This window comes from Grosmannia clavigera (genome assembly GCF_000143105.1).
Source record: "Grosmannia clavigera kw1407 unplaced genomic scaffold GCSC_167, whole genome shotgun sequence".
Lineage (NCBI taxonomy): Eukaryota > Fungi > Ascomycota > Sordariomycetes > Ophiostomatales > Ophiostomataceae > Leptographium > Leptographium clavigerum.
In genome coordinates, this window is record NW_014040772.1 from 596838 (window position 1) to 612114 (window position 15277).

The window sequence follows — 15277 nt, forward strand, 5'->3', positions numbered from 1 at the left end:
GGTCTGAATGGTAGCTTTAAAGCTCCAACCCTATATACGCGAGGCAGATAACAAAGCCTTACGGTCGGAGTGTCCTTGTGGCAGAGTCCGACGAGACAGAGACGGCGCCGATTGCTGCACGATGCCGGGAGAGCACTGCCTGCCATTGCCAGTGCATGGCAGAGTCACAGATGCTCGCCCTCGCGCGAGACGGCGCCGGATTGGGGGATGACCGGGCCTTTTGAGCTGGCGGGTCTGGCACGGCAGCCAAGTGGTTGCCGGATGGCAGATGCGCAAGGAAGCTTTTGGAAGTAAGACGTGCTGAAGAAAGAACGAGGCAGTTTGTGATTCGCAGCTGTGCCACTTTTGACGGCTATCCGGGCATTCCTTTACAATCAGATAAACAGTTTCAAGTGATTGAGGAGTTCGTAGATGTGGCACGTGACCGACGTTGAAATGCTGGCAATTGTCCCTTTTATTCCAGGCAATCTATTCTATGTGAGTGCGCAGGCCGAATCAGGAGTCCAGGCCGTCCAGCTCGATCAGTCTGACGACGGCCTTGAGGATATCGCGGTCGATCTGTTCGGTGTCGGCGGTGCTGTCGGGGGGAACATCGCGGTCGGGGTCGTCGTCGCTGTCGCCCTGGCCGAGCCGGCGGGCAATCAGACGGTCGACCATGCCGCGCAGACGAGAGACGAGGACGCCGATGCGGGCCCAACCTCGGAGACGCAGCCAGCCGTCGACGATGAGGCCGCGGCCGAGGGTGTCGAGGTCGATGTCGCCGGCGAACATGAGGAGGGTGTAAGCGTTGAAGGCTGGAAGGTTAGCGGGAGAAGAGAGAAGAAAAAGATAAAAGGAGAAGGAAAAAACTCACGTGTCAGATCCCGGATAAACACCTTGCTTGTCGCCATGCTGGTAAAGTAGGATAGAAAGACGGCGCGGCCGCCGAAACCGTGGCTGTCAAACAGGGTGCTGCTCGGGTGGATAAAGACGCGGCCATGATCACGGGCAAAGTAGCGGATGGTGCGAGCCTCTGGGTCGAGGGCGACGGTGCCGGACACGCTGGCCGCAAACTTCTGGTCGGGCAGCTGGATCCGGGCGATCTGTGGGTTGAAGGCAGCGGCGGTGAGGGCGCGCAAGAGAGGAAAGCTGATGGACGAAGCTGACGAAGCCGACGACGTCTTCTCAGGCCGGATGCCCATGTCGGCCATGGCGTCGTAGAGCTGCTGCCGCGTGGTGGAAATGTCGGCGAGGGCCTGTTGGGAGAGAAAGTTGTCGTCGCAAAAGGCGCGGACCTGGCGCGAAGAAGAGTAGGCGCTGTTTCCATACCGATAGCCACCGCCACGGTTCTGGTTCTCGGCCACCACGTCGTCCCAGCGCAAGACGGCGCGCAGGTCCGTCAAGAGGTCGCCGTCGGCCGCTGTTCCGGGCGCGGCAAAGCGCATGCGGGCAGCCTTGGCTTCCTGGCGTCGATCGGGCGGCACCGACACAAACGGACCGCCGGCACGGCCGCTGCTCAAAATGGCCGCCATGGTCACACATGGGTGCAGACAGCCGAAGAGGGCGCCGTAGACCATCAGCTTGGCACAGCGCAGGTCGGCAGGGATGGCAGCAACGAGCTTTCCGAGCGAGGTGAGCGTGTTGGAGGCCGTGTTTCCTCCCAGGATTCCCATCCGCCGAAGAAGCAGCAAAGCTCCGTCCACGGCGGCAACATCTGGCGGTGATGGAGCCCGGGCTAGAAAACCGGCCACGTCAGCAATGCCCATGGCTCGTACGGCCAGACACAGCTGTTCGAGCGGAACACGGCGAATCTCGGGTTCTGGTCGTGGTGGCATCTGCTGGCTCTCGAGGGCGCGCGTGTAGAGCTTGTAGCAGTGGCCCGGCCGCACTCTTCCGGCTCGTCCGCGTCGCTGCTTGGCCGCTGCCAGCGATACCCATGTCTCGGCCAGCCGTCGCATGCCTGTCTGTACGTCCAGGCTGGTCTCCTTGACCCGGCCCGTGTCCACGACTGCGACGACGTCGTCGATCGTGATCGATGTCTCGGCCACGTTGGTCGCCACCACCACTTTTCGCCGTCCTGTCGGTGCGGCCGCAAACACCCGCTTCTGCTCGCGCGTCTCCAGACCGGCATGCAGGGGGAGAATGTAGAGAGAGTCTTTTCGGTCACCATCACCACCATCACCACCACGACCTCCTCCCAACATCCCGCAGACCTGGTTGATCTCAGCCACGCCCGGCAGAAAGACGAGAACGGCACCGGCATCGTTCGTCCGCGTCAGCTCTTCGTCGATCGCTCGCACCGTGTCGGCCACCAGCCCGTAGTTGATCCGGCTGCCCAGCTGCTGGATCGCCTTGGCCACCGGGTCAGCCTCATTGTCGCCGCCTCCACCTCCTCTCCTCCCAGCTCCGTCCAGACCAAAGCCCGTCGCCCGGATGACGTCATCCAGGTAAAGGTCCTCGACCGGAAACGTCCGGCCGGCAATCTCGACCGAGGCCACCGAGAGCCCATCGCGCGCAAAGTAGTCGCGGAACGTGGCCGCGTCCAGCGTCGCGCTCATCAGAACCAGCCGCAGGTCTGCCCGCTGCCGTAAGACGTCGCGTAGGATGCTTAGCAGAAAGTCCGTGTCTAGGCTGCGCTCGTGTACCTCGTCGATCACCACGTGGCTGACGTCGGCCAGCGCTGCCACCACGTCCTCTGGCCGGCCGCCCGACACCTGTAGTCGTCGCAGCAGGACACCGGTCGTGACAAATGTGATGCGGGCCGTTCGCTGGTTTGTTCGCCCCCCGCCGCTGCCACCACCGCCTCTCCGTCCTCCTCCTGACACCCGGCTCTCGCCCCGGATGATGTAGCCGACCTCCTCGCCGACAACACTGCAACACCGCTCCTCACTGACCCGTTCGGCCAGCCCCAGTGCCGAGATCCGCCGCGGCTGCGTCACCACAATGTTGGCCGCGCTGCCGAGTCCGCGGTTGTAGAGGTCGTCCAGCAGAAACTGCGGTGACTGCGTCGACTTGCCTGATCCCGTCTCACCTGCAATGATCGTCACCTGGTGCATCCGCACGGCTGCTACTACTGCCTCGCGTGCCTCCCAGGCCGGTAGTCGCCGTCGCTGCGCCAGCATCTTTTGGTAGCCCGGTGCCTCCTGTCGCCGAAGCCAGTCCTGGCGCGAGTTCTCGTCGGCTGCCCACGCGATTGCCCTCGGGTGTCGGGGTGTCCGCTTGCGCGGTGCTGCTTCTGCTGCCAGCGACGACGTCCGGTTGCCGTCGCCCGTCGCCTCCGATGCTGTCGATGCCGCCGCCGCAATGTCGCTCAGCCGTCCGGGCCGCTCGATGATGGCGTTGATGTGCTGCTGTGCCCAGTCTGCCACAAAGTACATCTTCATCTCCTCGCCGCGCAGTCCCACATTCGCCTGTGCCAGCACCTGCCGCACGATGCTCAGTCGGATGTATGCCGGCAGCTGTGGTGCCACCACTGCCACCAGAAGCTCGGCCGGGTAGCCTGCTGCTCGCCGGAACTGCAAGCCCACTGCCACCGGCCGTGCTTCGCCCTGGACCACGTTGACCACGCCGCTCAGCTGGATCTCGCACACGGCCTCTGACACACGTCGGAACTGCTCGGCCCCGAATACCGACTCTAGGCTGGCCAGCTCGGCCTCCCAGCACTCGTCTGCAGAGTCGTATGAGGATGGCCCGTTTGTCTCGACCTCAGCCTCGACTTCCGGGCTGCCCCCCACCAGCACCGCCTGCAGCCGTGCGGCTGCCCGGCCCTCGTCGCCGTCGCTGGCGTCTAGTAGCTTCCGACACAGGTCCACCGCATAGCCCGATTGTGCCAGCCGCACGATGGCCGCTTCGCGCCGCAGATCTGTCGCTGCCACCGACACGCCCGCCGTGTAGCTCTCCGGCAGCGCCCATCGTGGCAGGTCGTCCTCCGGCACGTGCACCAACAGCCACTCCAGCGTCTCCGTTCGGTCCTGGCACAGCGCCACCGCCTCCTCCACGTGGCTCGGCCGGAACCCTAGCTTCACCAGCTCCTCTACGATGCCGCGCTGTACCGCTGCTGTCAGCACTACCCCTTGTGGATTCCATATGGAGCCGCGTCGCAGCAGATCCTCCAGATTCGTCCGCGTCTTGCTGCCCATCTCGATCCGCGGCACGTTGTTCGACCAGGCCCGCGATTCGCCCCGTCCTGTACCTCCTGATACGGTGCTGCCACCTCCCGCTCGCAGTCCTCCCGTTCCTTCGAGCCCGTCCCGGCTCGCTGCCTTTTCTCGTGCTGCCTGCTGCTCCTGTCGCTTCTTCTCGGCCGTTTGCTTGGCTAGCTCGCGCTCCCGGAGTGCCAGAAACGGGTCGGCCTCGTACATCCACGCCCGGCCGTCACGCACGTCCTGTGTCTTGAGCGTGCCAAACTCGCGCCACAGGCTCTTGTATGCCGGTGGCAGCGTCATGTGCATGTTCTTCATGCTGCATACCCGGAAGAGCCCGTAGGTGGCTGCAAAGTGTCGAGCCTCCAGTGCTGTCGGCTGGATGGCCAGGTGTACATGGCTGGGCGGTAGCTTGAACGGCTCCAACCGTGTCACCTCGCCCGTCTTGTTGTTGCGTGCGCTGAGAGAGACGAAGGCAGAGAAGCCATCCTTGACTTTTCGCTGATTGAGTTAGAGGGGAAGAGAAGGAATCGAAGGGAGGAGAGAAAGGGGAGAGAGAGAGGGGAGAGAGAGTAGGAAAGAACGAGTATAGAGAGGAAGGAACAAAGGAACAAAAGAAAGAGATAGAATAGGAAGGAGCAGAAAAGTAAGCCCCATCACCACATCATCACATCACTCACCACGTCGTAGTCCGGCTTGTCCCACTTCTGCTTCTGGCAGTGTTCCGACAACATGTTGACCGGCAGTTTTCCGGTCCAGGACGCGCCCCCGATGATCTGCTTGACCGTCGGCTTGGGAGGACCATCAGCTGCCGCCGTCTCTGGTCCTCCGGCGACGACGATCTTGCTGACCGGCTTCGGCCTGCTCTCCTTGTTCGAGTTGGTGAAGACGATAAAGTCGCTGTCAGCCGGCGCCGTCGACCCGATCGTCGAGACGGCGCCGCTCTTCTTCTTTCCCGACGACGACTTGGACGGCGGCTTGGTTGCTGCTGCTGCTGCTGCCGCTGCCACTGCTGCCGCCGCTGCCGCCTTGTCTTTGCCCTTTTTCGGAGGCATACTGCCGCGCCGTGTCGCTCGTTGCAGGCGTCTTGCAGGGACGGTGTTCGGGTCCGTCTCGATCTCGGTCTCGATCTCAATCTCGGTCTCGATCTCGATCTCGGTCTCACTCGATTCTCGCCTGTCTTGCACTCTTGGTTATCCTACAAGCTATCTCACAATATTTTTTCTGCCTGAATTGCGGCCTACTGTCTTGCCACCTCTTAGCGCTGTCGCCGCCTACAGCGCGCGTCACAGCTAAGCTCCGCCCTAGACCAATAGCAAGGCCCCTGAGGCTAGCCAGTCAGCGCTAGTCAGCACCCGAGAGCCTCGCCTAAAATTCAGATTCCTCACCACACCAATACCCCCTCTACACCCACCACCCACCACCCACCACCCACCTCACCATGATCGAACTCGGCCTTGGACGGATCAGTCGCCTTCTCCAGCTCGCACCGCCGCCCACGTGGCGTGCCATCCACGTTGCCGGCACCAATGGCAAGGGCTCTGTGTGTGCCTATCTGTCGGCCCTGCTGCATGCTCGCGGCGTCTCGTGCGGTCGCTTCACGTCGCCGCACATGGTCGACCGCTGGGACTGCGTCGTGGTCGATGAGCGTGCCGTCGACAAGGCTGCCTTTCTCGATGCCGAGCAGGCCGTGCGGCGCCGTGACCGTGATGCCGCCATTGGTGCCACCGAGTTTGAGCTGCTGGCCGCCACCGCTTTCGAGCTCTTCCAACGGTCGCGCGTTGCCGTCGCCGTCATCGAGGCCGGTCTCGGCGGTGCTCTCGATGCCACCACGGCCATGACGGCTGATCGTGTCGCTACCGTCATCGCTCGCATCGGCCTTGACCATCAGACTATGCTCGGCACCACCACGGCCGCCATCGCCGCCCACAAGGCCGGCATCATGCGACCGGGCGTGCCCTGTGTCGTCAATATCGCCAATCGTGACGGCGACTCCTCTGGAACCTCCGACTCGGTCCGCCCTGTCCTCGAGGCTCACGCCCGTACCACTACTGCCTCCCTGCTCTGGGCAGATCCCCTCTCCGTGCTGCCGCCCGGCGTCACCGACGCTCTCGCCCTCGAGCCGCACCAGCTGTCCAACCTGGCCTGTGCCTATGCCGCCTTTCGCATCGCCATCCAGGCCGACCATGATGCCGACTTCCTCACGTCTGTCGTCCGCCAGGTCAGCTGGCCTGGCCGTCTGCAGCGCCTCGACATTGCACCTCTTCTGTCCACCGGTCTCTCTGCACCGCCCGCTCTCCTCGACGGAGCCCACAACGCGCAGTCGGCCGAGGTGCTGGCTGCCTACGTCGACAGACATCTCCGCCCCGGCCATCGCGTCACCTGGCTGATAGCCGCCTCCCGTGGCAAAGACCTTGACTCCATGCTGCGCCTGTTGCTGCGTCCGGGCGATCGTGTCGCGGCCCTCGTCTTTGGCCCCGTCGATGGCATGCCTTGGGTCAGGCCTGCCGATCCACAGTCTATCCTGAACTGCGCTGCTTCGCTCGGCGTGGCGCCCGAGGACCGCTTCTTGTCTGGCAGCTCCGGTCTCACAGCCTCCCTGCAGTGGGCCGTGTCTGGCAACCGCGACAGCACGGATCCCGTGGTTATCGCCGGCAGCCTGTATCTCGTCTCGGACACGCTGCGACTCCTGCGCCAGGCCAGCGGCAAGACAGGACTGTAGAGGTCACGTGACACGCTCACCGCTGATCCTCATTCTGCCACTGTCAAACGAACAGCTTGCAACAAGGCGAACAAGACGATCTCCGATGCTTGTCATGGCATCGCCGAATCATCTTGTCATCGTCTGTGGCCACGGCATCTGGCTAGGCGGACCGCGTCACGGCCACGACGAGGCCGAATGGCTCATCGAAAGCTACAAGGCCGGCGAGACGCCTACTTTTGTCGAGCACATCCGCGCCGGGCTGCAGGTCCTGGCCGACGATGAGCAGGCTGTCATTGCCTTTTCGGGGTAGGTCGCCAGCCGAGGGTCTCTGTCCGCACCTGTCGTTAATTTGCTTTCAGCGGCCCCACGCGCAAGGAGACGCCGCTGTCAGAAGGCCGCAGTTATGCCAACCTGGCCGCGGCCAACGGCTACTTTGGCCTGCTGCAGTCGGGTGAAGACGAGAGTGGTACCGTGGCATCTCAGCTCCACCCGCGGATCTTGGTCGAGGAACAGGCACTCGACTCCTACTACAACATCCTCTTCAGTCTGGTGGCCTTTTGGCGCGCACACGCCGTCTGGCCCGCCCGAATGACCATTGTCAGCCATGCGTTCAAGCAGTCCCGTCTCGTTGATGGACACTGCGGGCCCGATGCCATTGCCTTTTTGCCGCGCACACGCATCGGCTTCGTCGGCATTAACCCGCCAAACCTGCCGGCTGAGTTTGGCGGCACGGCGCCTGCGGATGACAAGAAAGCTGTTATGCAGGGTGCCCACGACGTGTTGGATCATTGGGCCGTCGACCCGCACGGCGTCGGCTCTCTGCTGGCGGGCAAACGTCGCGGCCGCAATCCCTGGGCCATCGACCAGCGGCTGTTTGCACACGAGGACGAGCGGCGGCGCAGCGGCCTGCAGACGCGTTTCGTCGGCGGTGACATGGAGGCTTTGACAGAAGACGGGCTGCGGCCTTGGAACGAAGGACCAGCCTCTGATTAGTCAGCATTCAAGTGTAGTAAGAAACTGAGAAATTGCAATCACGTGCGCAACCCGAGAGAGTGTTTGTCTTTGTATAAGGCTATATCTTGGACGTGGTGGCGCCGCTCTCAGGCTCGCCTGCCAGTTGGAGCTCGATGGAGCGCAGCAGAAAGGCGACGGCGTCGTCCTTCATGGCGGGAGTGAAGGCGTGGCCGACACCGTCGTAGATGCGGTCCTGGACGATCAGCTGCAGGGCGGGCAGGGTGTCGGCGTAGTATTTGAAGGCGTCGACGAACGGTTTGCCGACGGCATAGGGCACCAGCTTATCGACAGCGCCAGAGCAGAGCAGGAAGCGTTTTCCCCTAACGAGGGCGACGAGTTTTTTCTCGACAGCAGGATCGGTGTTGGCAGGTTGCTGGGATGGCGGGAGCTCAGCGGTGCCGAAGAGGCGGCCCTTGGGGTCGTGGGCGCAGACGTCATGGATGAGAGCGTTGGGAAAGTCGGAGCTGCCGAGAAAGGAGCGGAAGCCGGGTTCAGAGCCGGGACGAGCAAAAGATGGGCGGCGAGAGAGGCGGGCGCGATCGCACATGAGGGCTGTCTGTGAGCGAGAAGAGGACGGACAGAGGGCAGGCAGAGGGACAGAAGAGGACGTACCGATGTAGTCGGGACAGCCGATGACCACGACGGCTGCCGAGACGCGCGGGTCGTCGAACATGAGCTGCCAGGCGCTGTGGCCGCCAAGAGAGACGCCGAGGACCATGTGGGCGGCGATGCAGACGGAGTCGGGGGCAGTCAGGCCGGCAAACAGGTCCTCGGCATAGGCGCCGAGCAGATCGATGAGCAGGCTCGTGTCCACGACAGTGCCGCGGACGAGACCAAACATGTCCTGGGCATGGCGCGGGTTGCCTTCGCGCCAGGCGTCATTGGCCGGGTCCGAGGCCGCGCGCGAGCCGTGGTTGCGCTGGTCAAAGGCGGCCGCGATGAGGCCGGCACGCTGCGCACGCAGGATCGGACTGGCACTGGGCGGGCAGCAGCATGCACGGCCTGGGCAGCCATGGCGGCCATGTCGTCGCGTGCACGTAGACGCGGGTGGTGCAGCCACAGGACGGTGACGGCCTGGACGTCTGGTGGCAGCTCGTCGACGCCGTAGATGTCGACCAGGATGCCGGCGATGTGGAGGGTACGCACCGAGACCGGCGCGGGGTGTGTACCGGACATGATGGGGGTGGAGGGGGGCGGTCAAAAGAAGTGAAGGCGATCGTGTCTGAAAAAAAGACAGAAGCCTTCCGATGGCAAAGAGGGGAGGAGCTCGGCTGCAGCTTCCCCACGGTCGCGAAAATCAACTAGCATAGCCAGCCAATCACACGGTCTGGAAAGCGTGGGTTTAAGCGCCACTTCAGTCCATCTGTCCAGTCGTATCGGAAGTATCGAGAAATCGTGAGATTGATCTTGTTGCTTGGCTGGTGTCGTTCAATCGGTCTGTTTCGGCTTAGAAACTAGGGAAGAGTGATACGAGACGACGAGACGGGGTACGACCAGACGAGGTACGACCAGACACATGACCAAGATGTCGACCAGCGAGACCACCCCCATCAGACCCGAGCCCGGTGCGTTGACGCCCGAGCAGGTTGCGGCGTTTGAGCGTGACGGCTACCTGATTGTAGCGGACGCGCTGCCGGCGGCAGCAGTGGCGGCGCTGCTGGCCGAGACGCACCGGCTGCTGGACGGCTTCTCGCTCGAGGGCCACCCGATGACGCGGTTCGAGACCGGAGCAGCCGATTCGGGCGAGGGCCACGTGGGCGACGCGTATTTTCTCGGCTCGGGCGACCAGGTGCGCTTCTTCTTTGAGGCGGACGCCTTTGACGGGGCCGGGCGTCTGACCAAGCCCAAGGCCGCCGCCGTCAACAAGATCGGGCACTATCTGCACGGCGGCAACGAGGTGTTTGCACGGGTCACGGCCACCACAACATGGTCTGGCTGCTCTGACTCGTCCGGGCCGTTTCCTGGAGCCCGTCCGGTTGCCCCCATCGCCCGCAGCCTCGGGTTCCGCGACCCGCGCTGCCTCCAGAGCATGGTCATCTGCAAGCAGCCCGAGATCGGCGGGGCCGTGCCACCACACCAGGACAGCACCTTTCTCTACACCGATCCGCCCAGTGCTGTCGGCTTCTGGTACGCGCTCGAGGACGCCTCCGCCCACAATGGCTGCCTCTCGTTCTGGCCGGGGTCGCATCGCCGCGCGCCCGTGCGCAAGCGTCTCGTCCGTCGCGACGGCCCCAACACCGGCACCCATCTCGTCGACAACACGGGCCGGCACTTTCCAGATGAGCCTGCAGAGACGTCCACTTCCCTCCTCATTTCCCCCGAATGCGAGTCCGACGCCAGCCAGTACGTCCTCGGTGAGGTCAAGGCCGGCTCGCTCGTCCTCATCCACGGAAACCTTCTGCATCGCAGCGAGAAGAACGTCGGACTCAAGGGCCGCATCATCTACACCTTCCACGTCATCGAGGGTGACGGCCCGACTTATGATGCGCGCAACTGGCTGCAGCCGCCAGCCGGCGGGTTTACGAAATTGGTGTGAGCGAGGAGATACAAGTAGAGGCAGTACTCCGTATACATATAGTGGTCAAACTGCAAAATCAAGTAATAGCATGCTGAAGCATCTATCATACATGACGACGTTCATTCGGTTTCTGCACCTCTAAGAACACCATTTCCACTCGTCTTATCTTCTCCTCACTCTCTTATCTCTTTCACTCTCCTCATCTCCTCTCCTCTCCTCTCACACCCCCCTCACTTCACCCTCACAACCTCTCTTCTCACCACCACGGCTCCTAACGTGAATACGGGTGGAAGCCACGGTTGCTAGCGCCACCCCGTCCGCCGCCCCGGTAGTTAGCCCCCGGCCGTCCGGCATTCTTCGGGCCTGTCGGCGCGTTGGCCGGCGGCGCATTCATCGGGTCCTGCGACCGGTTCCGATGGAATCCGGGACCACCACCACCGCCGCCACGTCCACCCGGACCCATGCCTGGCTGCGGCACGTCGTCGTACATGCCCTCCCACGACGTCGGCGCACCGCCATAGCCTCCTCCAGGACCGCCGGGACCACCATTGCCGCTGCCATTGCCGCTGCCACTGCCGTTGCCATTGCTGCCAACCGATCCTGGACCTCCACCACCGCCACCACCCATCGGCAGCTGCTGCAAGTTGAGCTGGCCCGCCTGTTGCTGTCCCGCCTGCTGCTGCTGTTGCTGTTGCTGCTGCTGCTGTTGCGTTCCCTGGCCCGCCTGTTGCTGATTGGCTGCTGTCTGTTGTTGTTGCTGCTGTTGCTGTTGTTGCATCTGCTGCATCATCGCCGGACTCATTCCAGGCCCTCCAACTCCGCCACCCGGCCCGCCACCACCTCCGCCTCGTCCCATCTGCTGCATCTGCTGCATCTGTTGCATCTGCAGCATCTGCATCATCTGCGGGTTTATCCCCATTCCACCCATCCCTCCCATTCCTCCCATTCCTCCCATCCCGCCCATCCCTCCCATGTTGCCCCCCATGTTCATCATCCCCCCCATGTTGCGGCTCATCGCCTGTTGCTGCTGCATCATCGCAAAGTACTGCTGCATCCGCTGCCAGTACTGCGCCATCACCTGCGGCGTCATTCCACCTGCCGCCCCCATCTGCTGGCCCATCCCGCCGCCACTGCCGCTGCCACTGCCGCCCTGCTCATCCATCCCGCCGTATCCGCCCTTGCGGAACTTGTTGCCCGGTCCTCCACGCCGGCTGGCATCGTCGTCGTCCCGCAAATTGCCGCGCGGCTGCGCCTTCTTCACCTCGATCGCCTTACCGTGGATCTCCAGCTCCGTCGATAGACAGGCCTCCACGCCCGCTTCCGACTCAAACGTCAAAAAGCCAAAGCCGCGTGGCCGCCCTGTGTCCTTGTCCATCATAAGCGTCGCGTCCACTACCCGCCCAAACTGCGCAAAGTACTCCTTGAACTCCTGGTCCGTCGTCTCTTGCGACACGCCCCCCACAAAGATCTTGGACGTCTTCTCCTGCTCGTCGCGTGGAATCGCTCGTTTCGGGTCGATCTGTCCACCAAAGTCAGTCTGTCTGTTCGTCCTTTCTCTCCCTCTCCTCCACTCACAATCTTTCCGTCCAGATAGTGCTCCTTGACCATCACAATGTTGACCGTCTTCGGGTCCTTGAACGTGAGGAAGCCAAACCCTCGAGACCGGCCTGTCGCACTGTCGCGCATCACTGTGCACTCGAGCACCTCGCCAAACTGTGAAAAATAGTCGCGCAGCGATTCTGTCATCGTCAGCCCCCACCACCTTCACCATGTGCGTGGACACGTCTGTCCGACTTACGGTCTGTCGTCTCCCAGTTCAGGCCTCCGATAAACATTTTCCTGGCCTGGTTAGCATGCGAATTGTATGTCTAGGGTTGAAGGAGAAGCAAGACAGGAAACGCAAAGCAAGCAGAACAAGACAACATTCAGGACAGAGGCGGCACAAAAGTCGGGCAGTCCGAGTCATGTCACAGGATCATCGCGAGCCGACGCCCAGCCTCACGATGACATCTAGTCAGTGCTGAAGAGTATAACAGTAGAAGTAGCAGTAGCAGTAGCAGTAGCAGTAGCAGTAGCAGTAGCAATAGCAATAGCAATAGCAATAGCAATAGCTGTAGCAGCAGCCCAGCAGCAGCAGCAGCCCAGCAGCAGCAGCAGCAAACCACCGACCCTTGTGTTTTGGCAAGCAGGAGAGGCCGACCGGTGTCCTCAGGATGCACCTCACTTCTCCCGCTCTCGTCCATGTCATCTAGCGGGATGTAGCTGTCCGTTGAGAAGCTGCCCGGGCCCATGGCGGCAGCGATGCGATAGCGGCGGCAAAGAGGTCAGGCGCTGGCAGCCGAGTGGTGGGCTGGGGAGACGGCCAGGACAGAAGACGCCGCCCGAGGTGAGAGTGAGCTGAGCTTGGGCAGACGAGATCAAGCACAAGAGGAGTAGAGCCAGACGGCCACATTGTCGCTTCTGGGGCGGGAAAACGAACACAGCACCGTGAATCAGGCCGAGCTTTGACGCTTTGGCTTTTTTGCCGTTTGACTTTTGGGTCTTTCTTGTCTCTGGTCTTCCTGGTCTCGCCGGTCTCTCTCTCTGACTTCTCTCTCTTATGGCTTCTGTCTGGGTCTGTCCTGTCTCTCTTACAAGTCTTTGCTACCGCGAAGCTAAGTACTTGTCTCTCGAATGCTAGCCGCTGTCCGCCTGTGCGAAGCTCCCCTGCGGCTCCCGTGCTTCTCCTGCACGAGAGTGCTGCAGAATCTCGTTCTTTTTTTCTTTCTGACTCTCGCTATGGCTTTTCTGACGCGATGCCTTGTATTTCTCTCTGCTCGGCGGTTGCGTCGGCCTCTGCATGATCTTCATTTGCTGGCCCACCAGTTCGCTTCCAATACCCAAGTCTTTGCCTTACCCATCATCCGCCAAGCCGGTCCTCACCTGTCCAGTGCTGTCCATACGTCGTCTTACCCTTCCTCCCACTCTGCTGCCTTGCCTGTTCACGGCCACGAAAGAACGGAAGAAGGAAAGAAGGAGAAAACGAAAGGCATCAAGCACAGTACTCACCCATCTTCCTTAGAGTTGGGGCCACGCGAAAACGGGGCACCCGAGCCGCCGCCGCCGTGGTACGGATTGCTACTGCTCACGGGCGGCGTGGACTCCATGTGCGACTGACCGCCGCCGCCGCCGCTGTTCATGTTGCTGTTCATGTTGCCGCCGCCGTTGTTGTTGTTATTACTGCTGCTCCCGTTGCCGAGGTTAAAGTCCACCTCGTCATCGTCATCGTCATATTCTTCTCGCGCGCCGTCGTAGTCGCCGCCGTTCGGCTCGTTGCCTCCGTTGTCATACTGCCGCGACATTGGTTCCACGGCGGCAGCAAAAGCTGACACGGGCGCCGCAGCGAAGTTGGTGGCCGCAGCCGTTGTCGACGGCGCCAGCCCCGAGTCGACCTTGGGTGCGGCTGGTTCATCGTCGGCGTATCTGCGAACGTGGGTCAGCCGTTGTGCCCCATCGGAAAAAGCAGGAACTCGGCTTGGGACTTCACTGACAAGTCGGCGAAGAGCTCGTCGTCGAAATTTTCCGCTTCGGTCATGTTGGCGGCGGACGAATACAACAATAGGGTATGGACAGAAACGAAACAGGGAGGAAACGAATTAGTACAGTATAGAGACCAACACAAACACGACGACGAATTGAGGGGAGCAGAGACGCGTAGTGACGCAGACGGGAGGAGAAAAAGGAAGTCTTTGCGTGGGTTGCCCCTTGCCAGTGTGCTATGTAAGCATATTGATGCCTCAGGCATCAGAACCACTGAGCGCCACACGGCGTGGCGCAACAACTGTGGCAGTGCAGATCGCAATGTGTCGACGTCAGGCAACCACATCCGGTTTCTGGCAGTGTTGACGTAGTTGGGGTGTTGACTTCTTTCCTGTGATCAGATGCTTCAACTCTTGACTGAACAGATAGCATCGAAGTTGCGGGTTTTCATTTTCTTGTAACATGACGCGAATTGCTGTCTATGGCACTGCTCTGGTGACCTTTACTGCTGGTGAGTACTTGACCTTTCGATTTTTCGATTTTTCGATCTTTCGATCTTTCTACTCTACTCACTTTGTTCCTCTTTTTTACCTCTCTTCTCGCTCTTTTTCTGTCTATTCTCCTCTCTCCTACCCTCTTCTCCCCTCTTCTCCCCTCTCCCCCCTCTCTCCCCTCCTCTTCCCCTCTAACACTCCCAGCGACGGCCATGACGATCGCCGCCAACCTGGTCCCCCGCTGGGTCGTCTATGCCGTCCCGCCGACCCCTGGCAGCGGCGCCCAACCCTTTTGGCAGACCCTCGGCCTACACCGGTCGTGCTCGTCCGAGGCCGTGCCGTCGTGCCGGCCGTTTCCGCAGACGTCACGTGACTGCAGCGCCGGCGCCGGCCAGCAATATTTCTGCAGCGTATGGCGCAGCGTGGGCTTCATGATGGCGCTGGCACTCGTGGTCGAGCTCGCGGCGCTCGTCGGCTTCGTCGTCGTCATGGCCGGCGGTCGGCTCAAGCGCGAGAGCGGCTGGCGCGTGCTCGGACTGCTGCTCGCCGCCGCCGCGCTGCTGCACGTCTTTGCTGGCGCTACCGTCGCCTTTCTGCGCGACCGCGACGACCGTTTTCTCGTGCCTGGCTGGCGTCTCGACATCTCTTGGATCTTCTGCATCGCCAGCGCCACCATCGCCTTCCTCTGCGCCGCCGGCCTCGCCCTCTCCGCCCTCGTGCTCCCGCCCGAGGACGGCTACGAGTTCTTGCGCGATCCCGTTGAGTCGTGAGGCTGGTCGTTGGGTCGTCATTTTCCTTGGTCACGACGTTTTGGATCGGACTTTGGATCGCATGGAATCGGTTTGGAATCGGTTTGGATCTGGATCGGGATCGGAACTTGACCTGAATTTGGACCACACTGACACAG

At 61.9% G+C, this 15277-nt stretch overlaps 8 protein-coding genes across 8 annotated transcripts; 4 read left to right on the plus strand and 4 right to left on the minus strand.

Annotated features, from left to right (window-relative positions):
• Positions 1-495: 495 nt before the first annotated feature.
• On the minus strand, positions 496-5176 carry CMQ_6139 (dead deah box DNA helicase; the record flags this gene model as incomplete). Its single annotated transcript, XM_014315204.1, has 3 exons — positions 496-794; positions 854-4622; positions 4802-5176. The coding sequence occupies 3 exons, from the start codon at positions 5174-5176 to the stop codon at positions 496-498; spliced, it is 4443 nt and encodes a 1480-aa protein (XP_014170679.1).
• A 386-nt stretch (positions 5177-5562) lies between these two features.
• On the plus strand, positions 5563-6843 carry CMQ_6288 (dihydrofolate synthetase fol3; the record flags this gene model as incomplete). The annotated part of the gene is made up of 1 exon (XM_014315353.1): positions 5563-6843. The coding sequence occupies one exon, from the start codon at positions 5563-5565 to the stop codon at positions 6841-6843; it is 1281 nt and encodes a 426-aa protein (XP_014170828.1).
• An 85-nt stretch (positions 6844-6928) lies between these two features.
• On the plus strand, positions 6929-7818 carry CMQ_6481 (duf218 domain containing protein; the record flags this gene model as incomplete). Its single annotated transcript, XM_014315546.1, has 2 exons — positions 6929-7131; positions 7185-7818. The coding sequence occupies 2 exons, from the start codon at positions 6929-6931 to the stop codon at positions 7816-7818; spliced, it is 837 nt and encodes a 278-aa protein (XP_014171021.1).
• A 79-nt stretch (positions 7819-7897) lies between these two features.
• On the minus strand, positions 7898-9015 carry CMQ_6473 (uncharacterized protein; the record flags this gene model as incomplete). The annotated part of the gene is made up of 3 exons (XM_014315538.1): positions 7898-8391; positions 8452-8791; positions 8812-9015. 3 exons carry the CDS (start codon positions 9013-9015, stop codon positions 7898-7900), a joined length of 1038 nt encoding a protein of 345 aa, XP_014171013.1.
• Positions 9016-9355: 340 nt separating this feature from the next.
• Positions 9356-10375, plus strand: CMQ_6167 (phytanoyl-dioxygenase family protein; the record flags this gene model as incomplete). Its single annotated transcript, XM_014315232.1, has 1 exon — positions 9356-10375. The coding sequence occupies one exon, from the start codon at positions 9356-9358 to the stop codon at positions 10373-10375; it is 1020 nt and encodes a 339-aa protein (XP_014170707.1).
• A 253-nt stretch (positions 10376-10628) lies between these two features.
• On the minus strand, positions 10629-12648 carry CMQ_5964 (heterogeneous nuclear ribonucleoprotein hrp1; the record flags this gene model as incomplete). Its single annotated transcript, XM_014315029.1, has 4 exons — positions 10629-11876; positions 11933-12096; positions 12156-12196; positions 12527-12648. The coding sequence occupies 4 exons, from the start codon at positions 12646-12648 to the stop codon at positions 10629-10631; spliced, it is 1575 nt and encodes a 524-aa protein (XP_014170504.1).
• Positions 12649-13033: 385 nt separating this feature from the next.
• Positions 13034-13931, minus strand: CMQ_6134 (uncharacterized protein; the record flags this gene model as incomplete). Its single annotated transcript, XM_014315199.1, has 4 exons — positions 13034-13210; positions 13310-13334; positions 13406-13819; positions 13888-13931. The coding sequence occupies 4 exons, from the start codon at positions 13929-13931 to the stop codon at positions 13034-13036; spliced, it is 660 nt and encodes a 219-aa protein (XP_014170674.1).
• A 407-nt stretch (positions 13932-14338) lies between these two features.
• CMQ_6228 (uncharacterized protein) lies at positions 14339-15140 on the plus strand (the record flags this gene model as incomplete). The annotated part of the gene is made up of 2 exons (XM_014315293.1): positions 14339-14387; positions 14575-15140. The coding sequence occupies 2 exons, from the start codon at positions 14339-14341 to the stop codon at positions 15138-15140; spliced, it is 615 nt and encodes a 204-aa protein (XP_014170768.1).
• Between the last annotated feature and the right edge of the window lie 137 nt (positions 15141-15277).